We start from the raw sequence: 27,086 nt of genomic DNA, 5'->3' as shown, positions 1-27,086 counted from the left end.
ATTCTTACCTTAGATGTGTTGCAAACTAAAAAAAACTAAAAAAGAAGAAATGTACTAGGATTTGTGGTACTTTTTTTCTTTTCTGCCTTGATTGGCCAAATTATAGAGGTCAAAGCACATTCAGGAAAAGCGTAGTTTCCAGCTGTGTCGTGATGTCCCCAGTCCAGCCAATGGGAAGCAGAATATAGCTCTCTAGAGTTAAGGTAAAGGTAGACAGCATTCATTTAAAAAGCAAAAGTTTTCAACAGCGCATCTAAGAGGGAATGATCAGTTCCAGATTTGCCCATGTTTATTTTAATTTTGTTTCCTTCATGTATTGGAAGAAATGTGTATTTGGTTGTGTGGAAGCAGCAACCAAGTTCCAGGTCTGGCTGGACTGTATTATAGTATTCACTGCTGTCCCAAACAGACGTCAGCGTGTCATGTTTGTAGTTGCGATTCCTCTGTGCAACGCTTTGTTTCCACTTGCTTCTGTGCACTCGTGATACATCTGGAAGTCCTTAAAGTTTACAACACTTCTCCCACAGGTGTGTGTTTGAGTTCTCATTCATGAAAACTCTGAAGGGGATGTCTGCTCAGCCAATGACTTGCCATTATCATTTCCTCATCAGTCATCATCGTGCTCTGAAGCTAAGCGAAGCAATCAGCATATACCAGCCCCGCTTTGGCTAAGGACGGCTGTAATTCCTGATATAGCAACAGAAACAAATTCGGAAATGGGATATTCCACAGTTCTGCCGCTATTTCGGCCTTCAGGTGAAGGACATGGTAGCCACAGCTAACGTTTATTGACATAGGGTGGGTCTGTTCTTCTTGGCTTGCTGAGCAACATGGCGGGAGTATGAGGAAACAAGAGGCTTCAGAACGGGTCCTCAAAAACCCAAGTGCCATGTGACTGATGCTTCATCCATTATTTACAGTCGATGGTGAAACCAAAGTGACAAGTTTCCTAGTCTTTATCCATTTCTGGCTCAAACATGTATGTTTAGGTGTGTGGACTTGTCACTTTTGAAAATATGAGACTTTTCAAAGTTTTGTTTATTACGCTTTGGTTTAAAGGTCTGTGTTCTGTTGTTGTGTGTGTGCATTTATGAAGCATAAAAAACGTACAAAAAGTGACCAATCAGAAGACACTGAAGAAAACAATATCTTATCCTTTTTTTATCATTATAAGATAATTAAAAATTGTTTGGAGGTATGGTGAGTGCAAAGTTAATGTAGAAATACAGAGAATATAACCAGAAATGGCCATCTGATGATCTACTTTGAAAAGGTGTTTTAGTCAGTTTCACAGGTCCTGATCATCACATAGGTTGTTTAAAAACACATTTCCTAAATAAATAAAAGTTGGTTAAGATCTGAGATTGAGCATGTTTGGACCTTTATTGTACATTTTAAAGGCAAACATGACAATAACTGTGCAAAATGATACGATGCACTTAACATTCGTTTGCCACATTATAGTGTAAAATTTTACGAGAAGTCAAAATCATTTGCAAGCAGAGATCACTTCCTAATCTAGGTTTAAAGACAAGCTAAGCAGAAATCAAGTCTGAAAGTTTGTCCCTGGTTTTCATGCAATGAAAAAAGAAAAAGGAAAAAAGAAATCGCAGTCTAGTGACATCTAGTGGCAAATTTGCAGAAAGCAACCAAAAATAGCTTCTGTTAAAAACCTCCTCTCCAAACTTCCAATGATGTAAGAGGATATTGTTGCCTCTTGGCCAGTGCTAAGGTAACTATATTGCTTTAGTAGCATGAAACAGCGCACTCTCAACTATAAACAAAATAAAAGTATTTCCCCAAGTGGAAGAAACAATGAGTTGGTAATCATCAGTGATGCAAAATAATAGCTGTTCAGTCTTGTTGTTTTTCCAGAAGAAATGCCTGGAAGCTGTTCTGTTAGAGCTGACCATCGCTGGAGACTAGTCTCAGTTCACAGGACGACCAGTCTTGGGGACGTCTGGATGCACTAATGAAAAAATAAAAAAGAAATCACATCATGTATTGAATTTGTCTGTAAACCTAAAAGTGCTCCTTACTGTGAGGTTGTGGCTGACCAGGTCTTGCTGGCAGTCTGTGTTTGCTGGGGAGCTCCGAGCTTTCTCTGTAGTCTCTGGCTGGTTTGGTCATCTGTGTCTCTGGCCGAGACTTAGCGGGCAGAGGAGGCCGGGCGTGTCCCATCGCACCCTCCGAACGAGAGGGCACCACTGGTTTCTTGTGAGCAGAGAGGTGCGTGGTGACAGGGGGCTGCGGTTTGCTGTCAGAACAGGTGAAAGAGCGGTTGCGTGGAGTGGGCAACGGGGGACGTTCTGGTTCTCCTTCTGCTGCTTTGGAGGATGAAAATGCTGCATCTGCAGGTGCAAGATGGTCTGTCTGTTGCTGGTCTTGATCCTTGGCCCGACCGTGTGGTTTTAGCATGGCACCATACAGCGGATTGTCAAACATCTCTGACGACCTTTCATCCTCACCCCTTTAAATCATAGAATCACACGGTAAATATTATTTTTCAGCTGTTGTGAAACTGCAGTTACTCTGCATCGAAACTATCAGCCACTTACGGTGTGCCCACTGTTGCTGGGGGACTGCGTGTGCCGAAATCATACCCGGCCTTCTTTGACTCTTTACCCACTTGCACAGGACCAGGAAGGTTTCGTGGTGGCATGCTGTAACTCCATCCCTTATCCATTATATTCCCCATTTTGAATGAAAGTCCCATGTAATTCGGGTTAGAAATATCATGGGTTTGGGCGGCAGAAGACCTGTTTATGAGAAAACAGAAGCAATTATCATGCTTGGGTGTCATGTTTCAGATATACTTTAGGTTGCATTTACAATTGGCGTTTGTTAGTTTCTGTCTGGACACAAGCAGAAAGTGACACGTTTAGTTTGGTCTGCAAACGGTTTGTTTGTTTGACGTTCACAAAGGCCAGCGTTGCTTTGCAGCAGGCCCAAGAGGTCTGGCCCAAGAGGGCTACCGTCTTGAATGTTTTAGATGTTTCCCTGCTTCAACACAGCTGATTAGAACTAGACCTATGTAGCCCTTGATGACAAGCTGATGATAATCCATTGAAGTGAATCAGGTGAAGATCATGAATCAGGGGAAGATCTAAAATATGCAGGACAGCAGCCCTGGAGGACGGGAATAGGACAACCCTTAAAGGAGCTTGAGGCAAGAATAAGAAATGAGACTCATTAGCGCCACGACGACCGTCGGGGTTACTGCAGCCAACAGCGAAGCCGGCACGGGAGAACGTGGAGAACGCACATGCAGCGTCATGTGACGTCACATCCGCAGCCCAGCGCGGGAAATCGGGCCCAGAATTGCAGCACATTTTGCAGCACACAGCCTGTTCAAGGCAACGGAGAGATACACTAGAGGGCTCGATCGTTTTGGTTTGGAACGCTTCGTCTGACATTATTACTAGAAAACTTAAAACGTATACGCATTTTTTTCATAAATCCTGCCTCAAGCTTCTTTAAGGCTGAGTTATGGTTCTGCGTCAAAACGACGCCGTGCCTACCCCGTAGGGTACGCGTCAACGCGTCAACGCGTACCCTACGGCGTAGCCCACGCGTGCTGACGCGTACCTCCCAAAAATTGTAACTACACGTCGAGGCGACGCAGACCAAACGCAGAAGGAGAGGGCTGTGATTGGTTCGCTTGGTAGCAACGCATTTCCGGTTTTTGGTTTGAAGCAGTCGTGAACTTTCAGCGCTCTTTTCTTCGTGTATGTGTGATTTTTTTTTTTTTTTTTTTTTTTTGCACAATGGTTGTCCTTATCTCTTTGATTCACTGTGACCGGAAAAGTCGGATAAACCATTCAGGAAAAGATCGCGAACTAGCGGTCGCGGGGGGTACTGCACCGCGGCGAAATGGAGTGACGGAGAAGTCCGAAGGGTTCACGACGGCATCACGGTGACGGCGTGTGCTCTGCGTTGGTGTTGCGCAGAACCATAATTCAGGCTTTACACAGGCCTTTCCATATCAGATGGACCAAAATACACCAGAAGAAATTTGGTAAAAGAACTGGACTGGACTAATGGTCTCTGAAGGGGTCTGGTCCCGTTGTTTGGTGTGCACCAACGTTTGGCCAGCTGTGTTCACGCATGTTCAAGTGAACTGCACCAACATGGCAACCCCACCAGAGCTGGCTTCAACTAAACACAACATGCTGACTGTGACACATCATAAAGTTACAAACATGTAGAAATAGAAATCTTACCTTTTGAGGTCTCCACCTTTGCTTGTGGAGGGGATGGGGTCATCCTTTTCAATTTTGATGAAATCTGAAAGTGGAATAAAATAGGAAAAGATGTTTAAAGAAGCCAAGAAGAAAAGTCCTGAAGGTGTTCAACAAGTCATTCAGGAGCAGATTTCACTTCTCACCATACAACTTCTTGGTGGGCGTGCCCTCAGAGGTGCGTAACTGGATGCCACCTGTCAGCGTGCCCGTCTTCTCTCCATGATGAGTCAGTGTGATCTGAAACTCTCTGTAGCAAAACTGGGCGGCTCGGAGCGCAACACAGCCCTCTCCTTCAAGACCAACAGCAGACTGTAAGCATCATTGAGCTTGGCACAAAACTGCACAGAGTGCACGACATCTCCTTACCGTACGATTCATCACAATCTGTTGACTTTACACAGATGAGGATGTGCTGGTCCAACAGGTACTCAGGGTCAGAGATGATCGGGGTGAGCTTGGAAAGATGAAAGACAATGATGTGAATGGTTCCTTGAAGCCAGAACAAAGATGATCTTCTACCCTGAAAGCTACATCTTTTCTTCTTACCTCAACTTGGTTGCCAAACCAAACCTTTATGGAGCCGTCCGATTGTTCTGTGTTCTCCCCTTCTGAAGTCTTCATAGTTTCTGTTGGAAATATTTGCTTTGATAGTTGTTGCCCATTTAAACTCTAATCCTACGACACAAAGTCAATCAAAAAGACAAAACATACTTTCCAAGCAACTGGAATGGAATTCGATGAAGAACTTGGTCTTTGATTTTGTCGACAAAATGGCCAAGCAGTTCATGATTTGTATTCCGCCTTGTGATGCACTGTTTGGATCTGAGAAATGAAAGGAAACACACGTCTTAATGTAGTTTTGAAGGTCCTTATGTGTGCTTGGGGCTTTAGTGGCTTTCTCACCTTGCTTTGAGACAAACTGGGAGGCAACTCCAACTTCAAATGATGCAAAAACTGGTGAGTGGTCACTTGTCATGATGTCATTACTGCACCCTACAAGGGAAAATAATGGACTTTAATACATCAAATGTTATCAGATACATACTCTTTAGTATAAAAAATGGTGAAAAAAGCCCTGTGAGCTCACTGAAGTACAGTTAGTTCAAATATGAGCATGAGGGCTGATTTGAAATTTTTTCTTTACTTTTACATTTTTCTTAAAAAAAACTAGAGACATCAAAACTATGAACTGACATACTTTTGACATGAACAACAAATGTGAGCAAAAACCAAGATACATTTTGCTTTTCACATCATATTAAGTATCTGCTGTTTGTTTTGATGACAGCTTTGCAAAGGAAACATAAGCAGCTTCACGAGCGTGTCACCTGCGGCTGGTTTCAGTTATTGTAAAGGACGTGCTTTAAGAATGATGAGTATGGTTTTTGTAATTGCACAGCAAGTACTGTTACACAAATCATCAAACTCTCAGCGGATGTTGGTGCTTATGGATGCTCATGGGTAATAGAAGAGTTTGCTCCACTGCAAAGGAGCATCAGTAGTGACAGGAAGCGTGGTGGTGTGTCTATAGGCCTTAACGGTGTCGTGGTGCTACACAGTAACATCAGCATATTTGCTTGTGCCTATTTGGATTATTGTTGATTTTTAAACAGGACAGAGAATCAAAACCACATTCACTGGCACCTCACCAGCCACCAACCCGGCCCATTTCACGTGTTTTTAATGTGAAAAGGTGAGTAAAAAGTAAAGAATTTGTGAAATAGGCCGGTGTGTCACTTGGTGGCTGGTCATACTTTGAGATAATTATTATATAAGTATCTAAATCAACAGTGTCAAAAATGTAGGCAGTTGTGTAATAAGAGTGTTTCATAAGATACTTTTTTTCTGTAGTCATGCACTTTTGGCTTTGTGAAACATCATTAGTACACCCGACTACGGTTGATGGTGGGAGTTTCTGACGCGCCGTCATCATACCAGTAAACATTACACAAACCGATTAAATTCCTTAATGCTACATGCACAAGCTTGCACCACATGATTACGTGGGTGTCACTTGCTATATAGCTGCAGTTTCATTGGCTGAAATCAACAACAAGTGTTGCTGAACTGAGATGAGGGTCCATTTTGTGGTGGTGGAAGAGCTGTTCCATCTCCCAACACCCGCGTCACCCTCAGTCAGACTGTGGCTACATGGCTAACACTAGCCAAGGAAATGGTAAATGGGGAAGTGGGACCGGATCAAAGAATCCCACTCGTGTAGCAATAGTGGGAGAAAAATGTAGTTGTTTATTAGTTTGATGGAAACAGATCAAAGCGTTGCTGCTGTGATGCTGTGTGAACGGGGTGTGATGGGAACGTTGCTTTCGCAATAGACCCACAATGCAGTTCGGCAATGCTTGATGATCACCCCATTCAAAGTCAATAGACGGCAACATTGTTAAGGCTTCAACTGCCAATGTGTGAGGTGGAGGGTTAGTATAAAGTACACCACGGTAAAAACAACTATGCTATGGCAGAAATGGATGCTGGTCACGTGACCACTCAGTGGCTGTAGGAGTAGATTGGATTATGGGATGTAATATGCAAAGGAGACTGGTTAGAGACTGGTCAGTTGCACACTAGACATGTATGCAATTGTTTGTATACTACATACTATATCTTACATTTGGGCAAAAACCCTAGGCAGTAGTATAGTATGGAGTTTAGAAAATGGCCCGTGCATAGTGTGTGTGTGCAAAAGTAAAGGCAGAGGAAAAAAAAGCACATACATGTGACTTACAAATCTGAAATGGTACTAGTGTTGTGTAGCAGAATGTAATCTTAAAATGTTTTCCAGTGAGACTGACTCTTCTAACTTCAAATAAATGGTTAGAGCCTGTTTTAAAAATTCCTCTGAAGTTTTCAAAGACATGTTGGGTTGCTGTCAGGAAAGCAGACAATCCTTCTACCTCCCGAGTCGAACCTGCCAACTGAACCCGAACCGCAAAGTACAGCATGTAAGTTCAAACTCGGTGTACTCGGTACTGAGAAATAAGTAGTGACACACATGGGGAGATGCCACTCGTAAACAACGGTGTATAGGACGAAAACAGCCAAACGTTGAAAATACACATCATAGTAGACACAAAGTTGGGTTTGGAAGTTTGACACATGAGCTGCTTCTCCATATTTACAGTTGGAAACAAGTAATTAAAATGTAATCACTAAATAGTTTATAAGCTTTTAGTAATATACTACAATATTTTGTGTTGTGGACCAGAGCAGAGGTGGAAAAAGTACAAAAATATTGTACTTAAGTAAAAGTACAAATTTTCTGCTTGGAAATTACTTAAGTAAAAGTAAAAAGTACCCGTTAAGAACATTACTTAAGTAAAAGTATAAAAGTACCTCAACTTAAATATAATAAAGTACCAAAAGTACATGGTGTAAAATGTACTTAAGTACAAAAGTAAAAAGTACAAAGTACAAAGTACAAAGTACAAAATTCAAAGTACAAAATTATTTTCAAAAGGATTGCAAAGAAATGAAGAATCCAAGAATTTGCTTACAACTCTAAATAATGGTGATATTATTCCGACCCCTTTAGCGTTTGTTTCCATTACCCCATTTTAATTTCTCCCTTTGCTCATCACTGCTGCTGTACCCCAGTGGCCCCGCTGACAGGTTCACCCCCAGCCTGTAGTATGCAGTGACAACATTAAGCAACCCCAGCTGATAAAGGATGAGACTTTTGAACTTTTAAATGCCAAAACCAGCTTAGAAGGGGTGGAATCAAAGAATGGTGCGCATGGACACGCGTCGGCTGCCGCTCAAGGCTGAATTATGGTTCCCCGTTACACCAACGCAGGCCCGTACCCTACGGCGAGGCTCTGCGTCGATTTAACGCGGAACCATAATTCAGGCTTCAGTCCTCATCGGTCCTTGACGCGACGGCGGTTCCTCCGGCCTTCCGGCCCGCCTCTGCGGCGCAACTCTCCCGGGAGCTGCGGCTCCTTCTCGGTATATTCACGCGCCCCCCTTCCTTCCCGTCCGCCTTATGGTTCCGCGTTAAATCGACGCACACCTTACGCCGTAGGCTACGGCGTAGGGTGCGCGTCGCCGCGTACCCTACGCTGTAGCTCTGCGCCGGTGTAACGCGGAACCATAAATCAGACCCCGCTGTGCTGTTCTTTAATTTGTAGCGAGTAACGACGTGTCCAATTTTAAATATAGCGGATTCAAAGTACGATTTTTCCTTGAAAATGTAACGAAGTAAAAGTAAAAGTACAGAAAAATTAAAGTATCAATAAAAGTACAAATTCTCAAAAATCTTACTTAAATACAATAACGAAGTACTTGTACTTCGTTACTTTACACCACTGGACCAGATTAACTATTATATACTCTGTTGTGACATTTTAATCCATTCATTCCACATGTGAGACAATTATTTGGATGTAATGAAGTGAATTGACTGAATAAGGTCTCTTTTCTTTCTGATTAAAAACATAAATTCATGTGTTCATGAAAATGCTGAAGCAGTAAAGGCTAGAAGAGAGCTGCTCACCGTATGCTTGGCAGACAACATGAACCAGGGGGTAGGACTTCCGCAGCACACGGTCACACCATGATGGCAAGTTGTATTTTGTCTGTGGATTGAGTTTGTGATAATGACATTAAATCAGAATATAGCAGTTTTCACTTAAAGAAGGACAGAGGCCAAATGAGAAACATGCATCTGAACATGGGCTTACCCCCGTGGCCTTAGCCTTCGTGTAGGCGTACTTCTCCCGTGTGTCCCTCTCAAAACGATATGTGGGTGCAAATGTGATTTCCTCTTCCTCTATAATCAAGACAGAATCCTGTTTTTATTGCTGATATGTTCTCACAGGAAACAAATATACAGCTGTGTGGAAAAAGTCAGTGCAGCCTCTTTCAATACTTCTTTTTAATGCTTCTGCTTAAAATAAATCAGTTCCTGGTTCCTTCTCAGGCCTCGGTTTATCTAGAAAAAGAGTCAAACTGAAAAAGCATTGTTTAAAAAAAAAAATGAAGTCCACCTTAACTCATAGGTTTAGGGTTAACTCCTTAACCCTAACCCTAGGACCTAAGAGGGTACATTTTGGTGGAGCATTCGGGTGTGTATTAACTCAATACCAACGAGGAAAGATATCAGCTATGAAAGACTTGGCCTAAGTTGTATTTGTCTGTAATTGATATAAAACCAAACACAGTACAACAAGTACAACACAGTACAATCACTCAAAACCATCTCAAAGCACTTTATAAAGAAAAAAAAGTTTTCAATACAGTCTGCTGAAGAACAATTTAGTTCTGGTCAATGATATTCTGATTCAGTTGAGTGGATTCAGTTTATCCAGTTCATAAAATTATAGTGCAAATTCAAAATGCATGAAACCACCATGCGTAAGAGTTTCCTCCCAGCTGTTGAGCAGGTGGAGAGATGTTGACTTGGACTTGTTTTACAGCCACAGGACTGAAACTCTGTAACGCTGACGCCACTGAGTGGACGATGGACTGCTCTGTATACCAAAGTATTCAAGAGTCGAACGTCGGCCTGAGAGCCAAATCCTGACTGACTGGCTGAAATTTGGTCAAATGACAAATAAATCAATCAATCTGAAGCACACCAGGAAATCTACAAAAGAATCAAGGAGTGGCAATGGTCCAGTCAAAGTCAGGGACTCAGTCCAACTGAAATGCTGCGACTCGTTTAAATGAAACAACATTGTTGTTTGAGAGATTGATAATACATTGCATTTAAAGGAGCATGAGGCTCCTTTTAAGAAATGAGATTCTCTAGCGCCACCCTTCACCACGACGGCCGTCAGGGGTACTGCAGCCAACAGTGAAGCCGGCACGGGAGAACGGGGAGAACGTGCATGCAGCGTCATGTGACGTCACATCCGCAGGACAGCGCGGGAAATTCCGGCCTGGAATTGCAGCACATTTTGCAGCACACAGCCTGTTCAAGGCAACGGAGAGATACACTAGAGGAAACATTCTTTTGGGTTTGGAACGCTTCATCTGACATTATTACTAGAAAACTTAAAATGTATACGAATTCTTTTCATAAATCCTGCCTCAATCCTGCCTCAAGCTCCTTTAAGTATTATTCATGATAAGATGATTCTACAGGCTTTCGAGGTGTGTGGTCTACTTTTTCATACTCAGCCTCTACCTATATGTTTTGTTAGATTAGTTTTGAATGATGACATCGCGTATACTGGCATTATGTAATACCAAATGTTGTAGCCTACGTCGTTATTTGATCTGGTAAGAACCAGGTACGTCTTCTTAATTAAGTCCTGATTTTCTTTAAGTTGAAACAGGAGCCACTTTCTTCTTCACATAACCGTATGTGTCTATTGATTTGTAGTCAACAGCACTCACCAAAATGCAAAAAGACCTTTCCCTCTTTCCTCTCCATGTTGAGCTGGTCTTTACTGAGGAGTTCCTGGTACTGCTGCTGTTTGATCTTCGCCACTATGTTCTCAGCTTCCTGTAAAAGATCACAGTGCAGAGACGTTTCGTTTCATGACTAAAAAGCGCCAGCAGCGGAGGTCTGAGACGCTCATTGAGGCGGCGGTGGCTGCACTGCGGTAGGAATATTCACAACTTACTGTAGACGGTAATTCAACGCGGTAGTTCAGATCTCCAAGCCAGAAGAGGTGCGTGAATTGATGCGTGATGTCCAACGGGTTGACCTTCTTGTCTCCCAGATTCAGAAAGCGTAGGATGTTGGTGTAGTTTTGATTCCGTCTGCAAATTTAAGTAAAATCATTCCCGAAAGAAAGGAAACATGTTCTTCTGACTGACTACTGAATCGTAGGTGTGTGTATTACAGATGCAAAAATGGATTCAACGTCTGTCATTGATGCAGAAAGGTGATTTATAGCTGTTACTGTGAGCTATTGAGGGAGCGACAGCATTTGTTATTGAGGCATGATTGAAGGAGTGAACAAGGAGCTTTGACACTGTCATTGTATTTATGGCCTGGTCCCTCACGCTCTCAAAGCTTAGTGGGCGCAGCAGAGATTAAAATGACCCATGAAGGTGGCATTTATATCTCCATCAATCAGTGAAGTTATATCCATATGTAATCTTAGTGGGAGTGTGAACTGCTGCTCACCTCAGCTTCTTCTCACTGCCAGAGGTCAAGTGACTGTTGACAAAGCCAAAAGACGTACCATTGAACATGAACGACACTCCCACTGCCCCCTTGTTTCCTGCAAACAACTCACATCCATCACAGTGTGCTCGGACGCTCACGCTGACCCTCAGGACCTATGGACAAGTGGAACTGCCTACCCAAGGTGTTGGCGATCCCCGTCTTCACGCTGTCGGAAAAAATGTGGGAGATCCTGTTCTCGTGCTCGGGCTTGGCTAGCACTACGATCCGGATGCTCCACAGCGTGTGAATCGCCACCTGGATGTTTGGAGATACGAGTGTCTGATGTGCTCTGTATGGTGGCCGACGAGGGCCAAACGCACTGCAACGGCCTAATGCGTATCAGTTAAGGAAAACGGCTTCAAGTACAGAAACGATTCCAATTCACAAACTCAAAACGAGGTACAAAAAGAGGAACGTGGTGCAAATGAAAAAACCTGCTGCAAAAAACAAAGACAAATGCAGCATCATCAAATGCTGCAAATAGAGAAACAATGCAAAGCACAAAACGATATAAAACAAGAAACTATGGGGCTAGAACAGTCTCATAATTCACAAATACACACGCCGATCCACAAATGCACAGGACAAAATTCACAAATGCACAGACCGATTCACAAATGCGTAGGACAATATACACAAATGTGTTTTTGATGCACACACAAATATAACCTGATTTACAAACGTTTTTTGTCTGTGAGCTGCGCTGGAAGACATTTGATTGGTTGCAGATCCTTCAGTGTTAAAAAAAACCTATTTGTGGATTGAGTCACGTCAGGGGAGTCTCAAAAGTCACATGCAAATCCAGCGCAGCTCACAGACAAAAATACATTTGTAAATCAAGTTATATTAGTGTGTGCATCAAAAATACATTTGTGTATCTTGTCCTACGCACGTGTGAATTTTATCCTGTGCATTTGCGGATCAGCGTGTGCATTTGTGAATTGGTCTGTGCATTTGTGAATTTTGTCCTGTGCATTTGTGGATCGACGTGTGCATTTGTGAATTATGAGACTGTTCTAGCTCCATAAGAAACCATCTTCAAAAGAAAAACGCTTCATAACCGGTTACCAAACCTGCAGCGGGCGCTCTCAGCGTAACAGCTCAATGGACAGACACACGGGATGTAGAGAGAGATCGCACAGCTGACTGTAACGTTAAAATACAATACAGAAACGTCTCGTAATGTAGAGCGTTGTACAGTGATATAAACCAAATTATATCACATTACCGTTCCCGCTGTATGTTTAAACCATGGATGTAAACACTGTGGTTGAGTCAGCTCTATCTACTTGTAGTCGTTTTCCTTAACTGAGACGCATTAGGCCGTTGCAGTGCGTTTGGCCCTTGTCGGCCACCGTAGCTCTGCACCTCAATCTACCTCCAGCTCTGTGACTCTGTCTCTCACCTGCTTAAAGCTGATGTTGGTGATGTTCCTCAGGACACTTTTCAAAGTCTCAGTCCACTCCCTGTCCCCCAGAGGATCCTCCTGAGACCCGATGACATACAGATCATGTGGAATGTGGTCTGCGGTGTCGTCCTGCGTCTTTCCTTGGCCCTTACACTGAAACCAGGAGTCCATGTTGGGGGGAGGACCGGCGTTTCCTGAGGGTTTGGATATCAGCAGTCAAGCCATGTGCAGTTTGTCCAAATGTATTCAAGAGTCAGATGTGATGTTTGCGTTACCCATGTTCCATGTGCCAACAAACACGGTGATCATATCTGGTTCAGGCTTCTCTGAGTGTTTGTTCTTCATCTGTTGAAGCAGCTGACAGAAGCCCTCTCTTTTCTGGAGTCAGAGGAAAAGAGCATCACATCTTCTAAATGAGGGTCAAACAGGATAGCACACTGACAGACATCTGTCAGACAAATCCCCCGCCATTAGACGGAAGAGCGTAATTACCTTCGTGTCATCAAACACATACTCCTTACGCAAAATCTTCTCTTTCTCCGTCTCTACCACAATCACAAGCTTGGCATGCACTTTGTGGGACTTCACCAGCTGGAGGACTGAGGAATAATCACAGCACTTTTAAGGACAGGTGTCAAGCAGGATTAGGAATATGCAGCCATGCTAGTAGCTCTGTGAGACCTACTGAGGAGAGGCGTGAGTGGTGATGAAGACTGACGGGTGCGTGCTCACATGCTTCAAGTGACAACATTGACATGCGTGGTTTTGGCATGTAGATTATTTTGGCCCAGTTGGAGGGGCCCTCTTTTAGTACATCAGGTAGTTAGTCATCAAGCATTAGAAAAAAGATGATACGGTGATCTAATGATGTTGCTGGGTGTTCATACTATCATGGAAAAATAACTCTTGCATGCATCTCTACATCTACCAAACTATTTTTTAATACAAATACAAACAACACAAAACTATTATGATTTTTTTTTAAAAACAGTTATATTTCCTGATAATATGAACCTAATATACTCTTAGGCCCTGTCCCAATTCTCCCCCTACCCCTAGTTTTCAGCCCTACCCCTAAATTTTGCACGTTCCCGTGAGGGTAGTGGTGTCCCAATTCCTCTTTTCATCTAGGGTTAGTGGAGAAAACGAGTGTAGTGGCTATGAATCTGGCCCTACGGATCGAGGGATTTCAGATGCTGACTAGCTGACCGAGGGCCAGAAAAATTTCCCAGAATGCTTTTCGTCATCATTTGCGGACTGAATCAAAAAAAAAACATGGCGAACATTTCTTATTTCTTAGTGAATAAAATCAATATTTTGAGTTAGTTTCTGCATAAAAATGCGTTTTGATTACATTTCTAGCGAGAAATATATCTTTTACTTTCATAATATTCACTCAGTGAATGTAAATAATCACTTGTTTGCCCGTTGTTGCGAAGTCTTTTTCAAACCTCGCTAGAATAAAGGCTGATTTATGGTTCCACGTTACACCAACGCAGAGCCTACGGCGTAGGTTACGCGGCGACGTACGCCGTACCCTATGCCGTACCCTATGCCGTACCCTATGCCGTACCCTATGCCGTACCCTATGCCGTACCCTACGCCGTACCCTACGCCGTACCCTACGCCGTACCCTACGCCGTACCCTACGCCGTAGGCTCTGCATCGATTTAACGCGGACCCATAAATCAGCTCCGGAGCCTGCAGGCAGAAATCCAGAAATTTTCGGAGCAAATTTCTTAACAGGCATAGCTACAACTGTTAGATTTCCTCTATTAAACCAACATTTATCTTCCTAAATGATTTATTTCAGCCAGCGGTAATTCTCCACAGAGCTGCAGGTTTCTCCCCCGGGACAACGGCGCAGGGCGATCACGTCTGTACGTGAGCTGCTGCTGCTGCTGCGAGCCGGCGGCTCTTATCATCGCCGAAAACATCAGGTCAAATTTCTTAACAGGCGTTATTTGGATAAACTGAGCCCAGGTTGGGGATCTTAACGGTTACTTTTACGCCTGAAAAAACATTAAAACTTAATAAAGTGGCATATTAACAGGGCTACATCTGAAATTAAAACAGCTTTTGGCTCTCAGCTTCCTGATTTTAGTGGTGGTGCTGAAAGTAGGAGTAGGGGGAGTATTGGGACAGGCCCCTGGGAAGATTTCAAGTGCCCTAAAATCTGTCCCTTCTTTTTTAGGGGTAGTGGTAGTGAGGGAGGGCTAATGAAAGAAAGTAGGGGGTGTATTGGGATTGGGCCTTAATATACATCTAATCCCTTATTTCAGAAAGGTAATTCATGCAACAAAAAGGGGAGGAGGTCTGAATAGAGGTTGTTTCATTACCAACTAAGTTTAAAAATTGGTTGAAAGGATGATCTTCCAAACACGCCTCAGTCTTCAAGGAGCAAAATTGGGCAGAAGATGTCCAGTTTGTCATCTAAAGCTTCTGAAAAATCATTGAAACGTTTAAATAAAATGCAAATTATTCCTCTCACAGTTCCTGTTAAAGAAGGAAATGCACTTCTTTCCCCCAACAGTGCATGAGTCAAGAAATCAACACATAAAGGGCAAAGGTGCAAGCATTAGTTGTAACCTCATGCTCTCTGACAATCATTATTAAGGACAGCCACTTTCACAAATGTGGCTTTTTCAGCAAGGCTTTCCAGATCTCGGTGAGACAGTGCAAAACCACATTCTGCACTCGTGCACGCTAGTCCAGCTACCGCACTGGCCTGCCTAAGAATCTCCACATGTCTATACCTGGCAATTGCAAATGTTTTCTGAATTAAGGAGTAAAAAAAATGCTGTGATGATGATCCTGCATTCTTGTGCACTTTAAAACATATTTAAAGTAGAAATGGAGAAATGCAGCAACTGATGCTCCATCGCTTGGTGCCAAAACGTCTTCGAGTAAATATTATGGGAAGCAAGGCAAAAATGACAAAATGAGAATGAGTTTTTTATTTGTCTTTTTCATTTCCAAGCCTGAAAATGCAGGAATGGATGTATTTGAGGAAATGAAATAAAGCTGATGAGGACAAAATGTCATATCTTGGAGGATACTGTCAATCAAAGTCAAATCAATGAATAAACCTTCTACACTGTTCTTTCTTTCTCTATATTTCCAGCGTCTGATTAGAGGCTGTATGTAGTTCTCCCGTCTGGTCCCAAGACCTCTCTAATATGACGGGACATTGATACATGCAGATTACTTCCTTTCCCCAGGACCAGTTAGGTCCGATGGAACTGCTTGAAATAAGCGCAAACAACACAAATGCAAACTGAAAGCAAAAATAAAGACAGCTACACTTTTCTGCCTGTAAAATGTGCACTTTTCTTCATACTGGATAGTTAAACATGGGGAATTGTGTATCCGCCGCCACTACCTGACCTTCTGCTGTCAGTGTTTTTATGGTTCAGCAGACCTTTCGTCACATCTCATCTCACTCCAACAGTTCAATGCCTTTCTGTCACAACAGATTACAATAAAGAGACAAAATGCAAAGTACTAAAACATGTGGAGACCCTTTGAAACAACATCTTTGGGTGAAGCAGAAGCATGAAACCCCTTCTGGTGTTTGCACCACCGAGCTACTTTCATAAAGTGTGTGATGACCCAGTTTTTACTTCTCCTAAATGCTTTAAAAATACCACGAGGCCGTTTGTGACACTAAATCTATTGATTTGTTTCTATTAACAAAAATATAGTTCAAATTTATCTTAAAATAATTACACCCACAAGCGTTTTGCTTTAAAGGGACAGAAGTCCACACGTGGAGGCCGGAGAGTTTGGCAGGGACATTAACAGACGAGCTTCCGGGAGACACCAGTCTGACTCTTGACTTCAGACTTTATTTGATTTAAGCTTTTTAATTTAATTTCTCTTGTTGATTTATAAGGCACTTAACTCTGATAGTCTAAGATACATGAAGAGCGTAAAATAAGTTAAACATCTGTTTTCTTTCTCCTGTCGTATCTGCGAACAAAAAAAAGCATGAATAACGCTGACTTACGTCACCTTGAAGGTTGTGTTTGGTTTAATGAGAAACTTGCACAATTTGTTGCTTCCCAAAAAGAAGCCGTAATAACTGTGTAAAATGTAAATAAAAACACAATGCAGTGATTGGTAAACCTCATAAACATGGAATATAGAAAAGACACCAAATGGTTATACTAAGGAAATTGGGCATTTAAAGAAAAATAAATGATTACAAATTTGACTTGATGGCAGCAGCATATCCAGTCTCGGGCTGATGTTGACCCCTATTCCTTTAACAGATCCACTCACATCTGGGAACAGAGTGTGGGAGTAGAGGGCGGTCCCATCCTTGTCGGATGTACTGTAGTATTTAAGTATTTCAAGAGTCCTCTGTCTTCTTTGTCATATTTTTCATTTCATGATACAGCAAATGTTTTTATTTAGTGAAAGCTCTGGATTGCAGGTGGTCAGCTCAGCATCCAGGCTCTAGCAGGAAGCTGTGCTGTTGTAATAGATACAGTAGGTGGTTTAGCATCACCTTGCTGAATGTCTGCAAGGATTTCCTTGAACATGATTGTCTGGATGGGAGCCCATGTTGCTCTGAAACATGTAAATGCCTTTCAGGGTGTAAGTAAATGCCTTTCTGTTTTTGGTACAATTTACTTCTCCAGCCTCCGTTTGCCCACGACTCAATAGTTTTGAGATGCATAAAATGCACAAATCAGTTAATATTGTTCATGAAATGGTCAAATGTCTCACCTTTGACATTTGAATTGTGTGCTATGTTCTGTTGTAATCAGAATATGGGTTTATGACGTGTGCAAATCATTCTGTTTTTGGGTCATATTTCCATTTTTTGAGTTTTGGTTGTAAGAAATAATCTTTCAACATTTTTGGGGGGCCAAGCCTGGAGATGCAGCTAAACTATAAGACCGTTTTTGCCACCAACGAGCTCATTCTGCCAGAAAAAAATCATTAGAATTGCATAGTAATAAAGATGTTATAGATTCCTTACTTTTATTGTGCACAAAGTACTTGTCCTCTGGCCCATCTTTGGACTTCTTGAAGTACAGCTTTCCACCTTCGACATCAACTTTCAGGAAGATTTTTGTGGAAATACCAAGGGATTCTTGCTTGGCCTTCAAGCAAAAGAGGAATGTGATCACATCTTCTGCAAACCTGTGAATCTCTTATAATTTGTAGTGAAATCACAAATGAAGGGAGGCACCTCAAACGTAACGACAGGTATAAGAGAGTTCCTGTGACCGCCGTCGTATCCAACTGACTCAAAAACAGAACTTTTAGCCTGAAAACAGAAACACAGGAGAGTTTTATCATCCGTGGCGGACCACGTTTGTTGGTATCTCATATAACAAGACTATCACTTAAGGCTGGGCGACATGGACCAAAAGTCATATCTCGATATTTTCTAGCTGAATGGCGATACTCGATATATATCGATATTTTTTCTGTGCCATAATTGGGGTTTCCCCCAAAGCATTATAGCATAGCATCTCTGTTAGCTTCATTTTTTCTGAGGCAAACCCTTAAAAAAACAGTCAGTTTTAAAACAAAGCCTAATGTCAAGGTCTGTACAATATCAAAATGTATAAAACAAATGAAATAAAAATATATAATATCCCTCTCCTGCATAACAATTAAATTAAAATACACTGTGCAATTAATACAATGTAGACAGTAACAGGCAGACTTTTCCACTGAGGTTGACAGTTGTGCAAATAACAAAACATTTGTGCAAATCTCAAATAAAACATTCAAGTCAATTTGTCACAAAATAAGTTATATCAAAATAATATTTTATTTTATTTTTTTAAATCGATATAAACAATATTGTCTCGTACCATATCGCGTTTGAAAATATATCGATATATATTAAAATCTCGATATATCGCCCAGCCCTACTATCACTATAGCAACACTTTATACTTTACCTTATCCTCTATCGAGTAAAGCAATTTCGTCAGCTCCTCAAGTCTGTAGGATATAGAGTGACTTGAATTGGCTAAAATCTGAAAATAAAGGAAGTAATATATGATGAAGAGTTTTGCTTTTCCTTTTTTTCTTCTCTGCTTTTACAGAGTCTATAATATAATATTACAAAGGATCAGGGCTGCCACCGACTTGTTTGCAAAGGGGTCCGAGCCCCGGGGAGAGCTGCTGATCCAACGCCCGGTGAAGGATGTCCAGCGCTGGCATGACTCGGCAAATTTCGCTGCCTCGCAACAAAGATCAGTGCGTTGTTAAGTGCTCCATGGTCTGAAAAACGTTGTACGGAAATGCTTATATCTCAGAGTGAACTGTACCTGTTTAGATTTTTGCAGATTGAAATGATCAGCTTCTTCAGGCCAGGGAGGTTAGGGTTGCCGTTCTGTGCTTGCTCGGCATCTAAGCAGAGGGATGACCTGAAATATTCCTGGATGACCATTTGATGCTCCTCCGATAATCTGGAAATACGACATAAGTGGAAAGTAAGCAGGTGCCAAAATGTTTGCCAGGATGTTAATTGTACTGTTGATGCTGGACTGGCTACCAAAGTTCCCGTACTGTCAGTTGTAACCAGTACTCGAGTTATAAAAAAAAATCAGGGGGGATGGTGGATTTTATCATATGGGGACAGATAATTTGTGCTGATTACAAATAATATAATATATTACAAATAATAGCAGTGACCAAAACAGCTGCAGAAATACTGCAGGAATGACATAGCAGCAGTTAAATGCAGCCTTCTGTAAGCTTTAAATATCCACTGGGCTTACATCTAATACATCAAAACACAACAATAAAAAACACTTTTCTGAACTTATCAATATAACTCTGTCCTTCACAGGATAAGTAAAATGGATCACTGCAAAAACTCAAACTCTTAACAAGAATATTTGTCTTATTTCTAGGTAAAATGTCTCATTTTAGTAAAAAAAATCTCATTACACTTAAAACAAGACTCATCACTGGAAAAAACAACAATTTTCACCTGTTTCAAGTAGATTTTCACATAAGTAGAAAAATTTGCCAGTGGAACAAGATTATTTTGCTTGTAATGAGAAGATAAATCTTTCCCACTGGCAGAGAATTTTCCTACTTATTTCAAGTGAAAATGTACTTGAAACAGGTGAAAATTGTCAAATAAGTTATTTTTCTGGTGTTATTTTTCTGGTGATGACTCTAAATATTGAAATAGCAGTAAAACCACATTCATTGATGAAATGACATAAGGGATGGAAAGGGGGGATGGCAGTTTTACTGGGGGGATGATTTGAACCGTTTTTATTTCAGGGGGGATGCCATCCCCCCTCATCCCCCCTCAACTCCAGTACTGGTTGTAACTCACTATCCAAGTTTTTACGTTTTACTCCATTGATTCTTTTAGCTTTCAAAAGTGACCGTACATAGACAAGTCCATATGCTGCAGTCTCATCAGGTAGGTGTCTGATAAAGACTTGCTGCTCTGCTCACTAGTCTTGCATTCATTTTCTTTGGCATCAGCCGTGAAGTTCCTGGGGGGGAGCTGCGGCGGATGGTGGTTGGACTCTGCAACACCAAGCCAAGGAAGAGATTCAACGTTATTTATTGATCTATTTATTTGAACAGTTGTATTTTCTGCCTGAATGAGAGGAGGTTACGACCTGGATCCTCGTCTGCGTCCTCCTCCCTCTGGATGGGGTACTGCAGATGTGTGACCAGACCCAGGTTGGGGCTGTAATACGCCTCCACCAGCTCAGGCAGCATTGTGAAAAATCTAATAGGGACTCCCTCGGACGCCTGTAGAGCAGATCACAATGAAAATGTAACTTTTTTTCCTCATATCTTTGCAAAAAAGAAAATGAAACGTCATGTGTTCCTCTTGTTTTGAAAGGCCTGCTGAAGTCTTTTCTTACTCAATACGACTTATCTTTTGAATGTTACTTCCCATATGATGACTGTAGGAGCCATTATTTGTCTGCGTATTTCAGTCTGTTTTGTTTATGGTGGTTTGGGTCCACGTCATGATTGGTAAAATTGGTATTTAGGCGCAGGTGTACTGGGCGGCCAATTAATGCATGGGTGACGGGGAGACCGCACGGTTTGTTACCGCTCTGTAAGACACCTTTTCTACCAGCCAGAACCATCACAATTATTCAGATCACTCCAGAAACAGTTTTGCCTATACTATACACTATAAACACTACACTATAAACATGCTTTGAAATTAACAGTAACAATAATAAATGGGAACCTCACAGTGGACGTCGCTGTGGAGATTCATTCATTCACTCATCCATCCAGCTGAGCGTGTCAAAAAATAAGTCCTGTCCCGTATGGAGCCAAATCAAGGCCAAAAGTTTTGCTAATTTGAAAATAAAATTGTAATTGAAAAACTAAGATTTGAACCTGAAAATTCAAGTTTTGATCATGAACTTTTTTTTTTTACAGTTTACATTTTATTTTTTCAGTATCAGATCTTTTTTTTCAGTTTCAGATCTTTTTATTCAGTTTCAGATCTTTTTATTCCAGTGAAACTGAAAAAAAAGATCTGATACTGAAAAAAAAATTGAAACTGTAAAAAAATAAGTTCATGATCAAAACTTGAATTTTCAGGTTCAAATCTTAGTTTTTCAATTATAATTTTATTTTCAAATTAGCAAAACTTTTGGCCTTGATTTGGCTCCATAGTCCCGCACCCAGCCGAGTGGCTAATTGTTTGCCAGGATAGTCGCTATAATGACGGACACATTTTGTGTCATTATGTCTGGCATGTTTGAAGGTTGAGTTCATAAATGACTCGTTAAAGCTGTTCTGAGAGGGTGTTTGTCTCCTCATTACCAATAGTCAGCTGCTGAATCTGATTGTCTTTAAACGAGACCTTAAACAAAGGCCTAGCCTATGCATATGCAAGATAACGTTTGCACAAGACGGATTAATTATGGAAGCAGATAAAGTGCATGTTCAGGTCTTGTAGGTGTTACATATATTTTCAGTGTTTTTGTCAACATTGTTATTAATCAGGTCTTCTGTGCCTGTGGAGACCGCTGTTATGGATCTCGGCATCCTGGCACTTCCTGCCGTTGAACCCATCCACGCTCCAGCCCTCAGCTCATTTTACTCACACGTGTTTTGATGTGATGCTTTATACAGCATGTTTCATATCAGAAGAACGATGACAACCATTATCTTCCTACATATGAATGCAAACTCCATGTGATTTACATGTAGCCGGGGTAAATATGGGGCCTATGAAGCTTATCTAGCTTGTGAACTTTTGTGAAGAACATGGAAATTATTGGAACCTCAAAAGTTCCTCAAAAGGTCTGTCTGGTGCAGCCGGATCTAAAAATGAAGGGCCACACTGGCGTCAGGAGCCTCCCAAACATAAGAAGGTGTTTCCACACTGCATCTCATTATAGCTCACATTACAGGATTTATGTTTCATAAAAATACATATATCAATAGACACCTCAGCTTTGTTAATAGAAAATACAACAAATAGAAATATTTGAAGTATTTACTCTTTTTTGGAACTGCAAACCAGAATTTACAATATTTAAAGCCTCTTTAATGGATTTATAATGTGTAATGATCACTTTCTTTGTATGAGGTCCTGTTCTCCGCTTGCATTTCCTGGTCCTTCTTGTCTGGGGACATTTCTGGGCAGCAGCCTGAGACACATCGTGTTCTTTGGCTCCTCGTCCTATCCTTAACCTTTAACCTAATCCTAACCCTAAACCGAGCTTTAGCAATATTTAGAAATGCAGCGCGGGACTGTGTCGACCAGATGAAGGCCTTCGCTTGCTGGAGTGCAGTCGGTCGTAGAAAATAAACACCCACACATTTGTGCAAAGCAGAGAGAACAACTGAAGGCCTGAAGCTGAACGGCTGCTCTGCTGCTGCGCTGAACATTCAACACTTTGTTTCATTGTGAAGATCACGCATCTAAATTGCAGAAGTATTTCCTTTGTGCAATGGACAAAAGAAGCAAAGTCCTACATGAAAAAAGCAGTGTCTCACTGATTCAGTACCTTCAGAGCTTCTGCTTCACCTGTGCATACTCTGATTTATCTTTTATTCTTGAAACTTTTTTCTAAAACCGGTTCTGACAAAACATTTTAGTCTACCTTGTTCACCTGATCATCCTCTTCCCCTCCTTTTCAGCACATGCTCATGTCATCTACCTCATTCACCTGGGACAGTCTGCCGTCCGACTGCACCATCTCCAGCTGACATTTTGTCATGTTAGTGTTTTATCTTTGAAGCTTTATCAGCTGCATCTCAGCCAGTACAAGAGTAAACTTCAAGATAACGGAAGCTACCAAATTATTAGGCTTCAACCTCCCATCCATGACTGTAATGTTTTGAAATAGCAATCTGTTGCTTAGTAAATGTAGAAGATTGCATTTGGACATCTTAACTCTTAGTTAAAGTTACATCAGCTGAACTCAGATGACACATTTCACTTTCCACCAGAGTCCTGGCAGCTCGGGTCACACCGGTACCCACCTGAACAGAGAGCTTTTTGTCCTCGTTTGGCAGGATTCTGTATGTGTACACGCACTTCTGGTATCTGCGGTTAGGAATAAAATGCAAATGCCTGTCATTGGAATAGGACACGTACAGCAGGAGGGACAAGGAAGCGTGTTAGCAGATGCATTCATTGCACTCAGTAAAGCCACCGGACTGGTCCTAGCGTTTCTAAATGAAGTCTGCTCTGTGAAAAATGTGCAAAAGACTGGTGCAGACAGCAAAGGGTGGTGCTTTGTGGCTTAGAATGAAAATAAAGGGGAACTAGTTTTGGGTTGCAGTGTGTGTGTGTGTGTGCAAAAAAAAAATGTGATGTGAAACAGTGCAACACAGCAGGGGAATTTTTACTTTTAAGCATGTAACTTTAATGGTGCACACCAAAACACATGTTTAAACAGTCCTATTTGCTTTCATTAGTGACAATCTACAGCTCATATGCTCATGTTTTGAAAGTTTTCTGCACAAGGGAAATGAATCAGCTGCATGACATATTAAAATTACTTGCAAGCTACGTCCGCAATAGTTAAATGTAAGGCACTTACAAAACGCAGAGGGCATACGCGCCCTGTACGGACTCACTGTCCCGGATGAGAAAACTTCCATCTCTTGCAGCTTTGGAGAGTAGATCCTCAGCTTTGCTTCGAGTTATATTACCATGGTACCAAGGTTGATAACTTGGCATCCTGTTTCTCACCCAAGAGCCCCTCAACGGTTTCGCATCAGCTCTCAAAAAACCATGTGCATGTATGTATATTCCAGCAAAACAGTGTACTCTCAGCTAGTCGATCGGGCTATTTTCATCTTCCTCCGGTGCGTTCGTCAAGTCCTTTCTTTTACTTGATCATCCCCTGTCCCCTGAAGCTGTTAAAGGAAGCTGCTGCAGGCTCTGGTCTGAACTTCCTCATTTGAGCGGAGAGGAGGGCCTTGGTGCTGCTGCATGACAGATCCCCAGAGCTGTAAAATGGAAATGCTGATTTTCTTTTTTTTTTTTTCTAACACTAGGCCATTCTTCATCACCTTATTCAAATGATTAACCAACACGTTTAGATATGTCACCAGTTACACGATCTGGAGACAGAAATGTCAAACCGCACGTACAAACTGAGCAAAAAGGGAAACTTGGGAAAAAAGTCAAATCTACAGATTCTTAGTTTTAAATGAGTTAAAACTCACAGGATTAGAAGCTGAACTTGGTTGCCAGTAGTGTTGTTTTGTATAAACTCTAATGCAGTCATTAGCATTGCATATTTACACCCAGGATTTGGCCCAATTTTGATTATGATGCTTTTTAATCACGTGAATCAGCAGCGCTTGCGAGCTCTTTAACGTATTTACATACAGGAAATATATGCTCTGAGTGACTTGCTGCGTTCATGTGACGGACAGGAAATTCTGCAGAAATAAGGGGAGGAAAAAAAAAAGGCTGCTCTCAAACCGCAACATGGGTCACATGATTCGAAAACAGAAGTACGCAGTGACAAGACACTCCACCCTTGGATGTTTCTGGCTTCACTCTTAAAATAGAGTTTTCACTTTCATATAATGCATGTCAACGCTGACGTGAAGGATATTAAACCAAACTTTTGCTTTCATCACGTAACTCAAAGGTTTGTATAACAGCACAAGAAAGGGAGATAATATCAGCACAAGATAAAGAGCTAATAAATGATGAGTCAGATTATTGACATGCACAGTTTTAATGAGAGCAGGGTGCGTTTATACTGAGGAAAAGTAAATACATCCTGATGTAGGTTATAAGCTGTGTCATTTCTTTTTTTTTAACAAATAAAACCACTCATCCTCCTGACACGTATAGCAGAAGAGCGTTAGAAAGCTGGATAATGACACATATATGTACAAGATAGATTCGTCCAGGACAAGAAAAGGACACATCACAGTGAAGTCTTGCAGCTCAGCTGTCACAGCTGCTGCTCCACGTAGACGACTGATACTGAGATCCTGGACACTTCATAATCAGCATTAATCAGAACTGATACTGGTGGTCATGAACAGAACAGACAATCCTTTTGTCTTGTGAACAGCTTCAAATCGTCGACCACAAACTACAGTACTGAACAAACGTTTTGATGTAATAGTTCAACAGAGAAATGTAAAAGTTGTCATACTTTCCATCAGCATCACATTTATGTTTTAATTCATGGCAGCTCTGTCTTAAAGTTATGGTGCCAGCACTGCTAAATACAACATAAATGAAAGCCAGACTGTTCACAATAATAACTAGTGAGTATTTGTCACATTTGCCTTGCAATGGAAACTGCAGCTGGAAAGTAAAGAGTTAGACTTTAATATGTACACATTTGAACCATTTTTCCAAAATCACTGTCACCTAAAAACTTGTCTTTGTTAGATTCATAGACTTTCACACAGATTGTTTTATACTAGGTGGAGTTTGTCAGACAAGAACTTGTTGAGAAAAAAGTAGAGAGAGAGAACAGTGAGACCCACAGTGACCTTGGCGAGGGTTCGGGGTCGCCATTATTACAAATCCACTGGCTTGTAATAATGACCCGGTGAACCCCCTGAGTTCAGCTCTAAGACCTGATTTTACTTAGCAAGTTAGCAAACTTTGGTAATACGACCTGTTATATCACTGATCACCGATTGGTGCCAGTTTTTAAAAGGTTTCTGGCTCCAAAAGATTTGTTGCAGGGTAAGTTGCTAAATTCACCCCCCTTCATCATCTTGGAAAATAAAATAGTCTCATTTACAGTACGTCTAAGTTTAAGACAAGTGAAATCTTTTTCTTCACTGATACTCACAACTACGGTGGCCGACGAGGGCCAAACGCACTGCAACGGCCTAATGCGTCTCAGTTAAGGAAAACGGCTTCAAGTACAGAAACGATTCTAATTCACAAACTCAAAACGAGGTACAAAAAGAGGAACGTGGTGCAAATGAAAAAACGTGCTGCAAAAAACAAAGACAAATTCAGCATCATCAAACGAACTGCAAATAGAGAAACGATGCAAAGCACAAAACAATATAAAACAGGAAACCATCTTCAAAAGAAAAACGCTTCATAACCGGTCACTACAACAGGAAGTGCTCCAAACCTGCAGGGGGCGCTTTCGGCGTAACAGCTCAATGGACAGACACACACAGTGTTTACATCCATGGTTTAAACATACAGCGGGAACGGTAATGTGATTTTTATCCGACTATATTTATATACGATGTTTATATCACTGTACAACGCTGCACATTACGAGACGTTTCTTTATTATATTTTACACCAGACGATACAAGGCTGCACATAATAGGGTACACATATTGATATAGTCTCTCTACATCCCGTGTGTCTGTCCATGTGTGTCTTTGAGTTTGTGAACTTGAAGCCGTTTTCCTTGAGTGAGACGCATTAGGCCGTTGCAGTGCGTTTGGCCCTTGTCGGCCACCGTACACAACACATTTAAACTGCTTCTTCACTAACTTTAACTCCCTCACGCTCCCCTCGATCAGAGTTGAAGCCCAAATACACCATTTGTATCGTCTTTTATTGCCTTTTCTTTTTATTTCTTATATTCATTTGACTGTAAAGCCCTTTGGTAAACACTTTTTGTAAAAGTACACTAAAAATACATTTGACCTTGACTTGACCTTTGGGGTAATAAAAGAAAGAGAAAGGTGTTTTCCATCCCAAACCGCCATGGTTAACATCCCCCCACCACTTGTCCAACTAAGGCTTAAGAAAGCCAAACAGCCTCAGCTGAAGGACAAATTTCAAGTCCACAAAAAAACAAGTGTCGTCATTGTGGCCACGCCTACGTCTTTTATATAGTCTACGATGTAA

General features: G+C 41.5%; 1 protein-coding gene across 2 annotated transcripts; it reads right to left on the bottom strand.

Annotated features, from left to right (window-relative positions):
• Positions 1-1,369: 1,369 nt before the first annotated feature.
• Positions 1,370-24,151, bottom strand: inpp5d (inositol polyphosphate-5-phosphatase D). Of its 2 annotated transcripts, none has more exons than XM_061737586.1 (27): positions 23,818-24,151; positions 23,255-23,318; positions 20,407-20,542; positions 20,170-20,311; positions 19,087-19,227; positions 18,905-18,995; positions 18,715-18,792; positions 17,991-18,068; positions 17,778-17,901; positions 13,280-13,386; positions 13,063-13,165; positions 12,785-12,981; positions 11,517-11,634; positions 11,338-11,434; positions 10,829-10,967; positions 10,599-10,707; positions 8,939-9,027; positions 8,752-8,833; positions 5,148-5,237; positions 4,956-5,066; positions 4,791-4,870; positions 4,611-4,698; positions 4,388-4,534; positions 4,224-4,287; positions 2,559-2,759; positions 2,040-2,470; positions 1,370-1,969 (listed from the first exon to the last, which is right to left on the bottom strand). In XM_061737586.1, the coding sequence occupies exons 1-27, from the start codon at positions 23,955-23,957 to the stop codon at positions 1,929-1,931; spliced, it is 3,288 nt and encodes a 1,095-aa protein (XP_061593570.1). In that variant the 5' UTR covers positions 23,958-24,151; the 3' UTR covers positions 1,370-1,928. The 2 variants fall into 2 exon arrangements, with proteins under 2 accessions (XP_061593570.1, XP_061593571.1); XM_061737587.1 differs by having other exon boundaries at positions 2,058-2,470.
• Between the last annotated feature and the right edge of the window lie 2,935 nt (positions 24,152-27,086).

Source organism: Cololabis saira, chromosome 13, assembly GCF_033807715.1.
Source record: "Cololabis saira isolate AMF1-May2022 chromosome 13, fColSai1.1, whole genome shotgun sequence".
Lineage (NCBI taxonomy): Eukaryota > Metazoa > Chordata > Actinopteri > Beloniformes > Belonidae > Cololabis > Cololabis saira.
The sequence above is the reverse complement of the archived record's forward strand: the minus strand, read 5'-3'. Positions and strand labels throughout refer to the sequence as shown.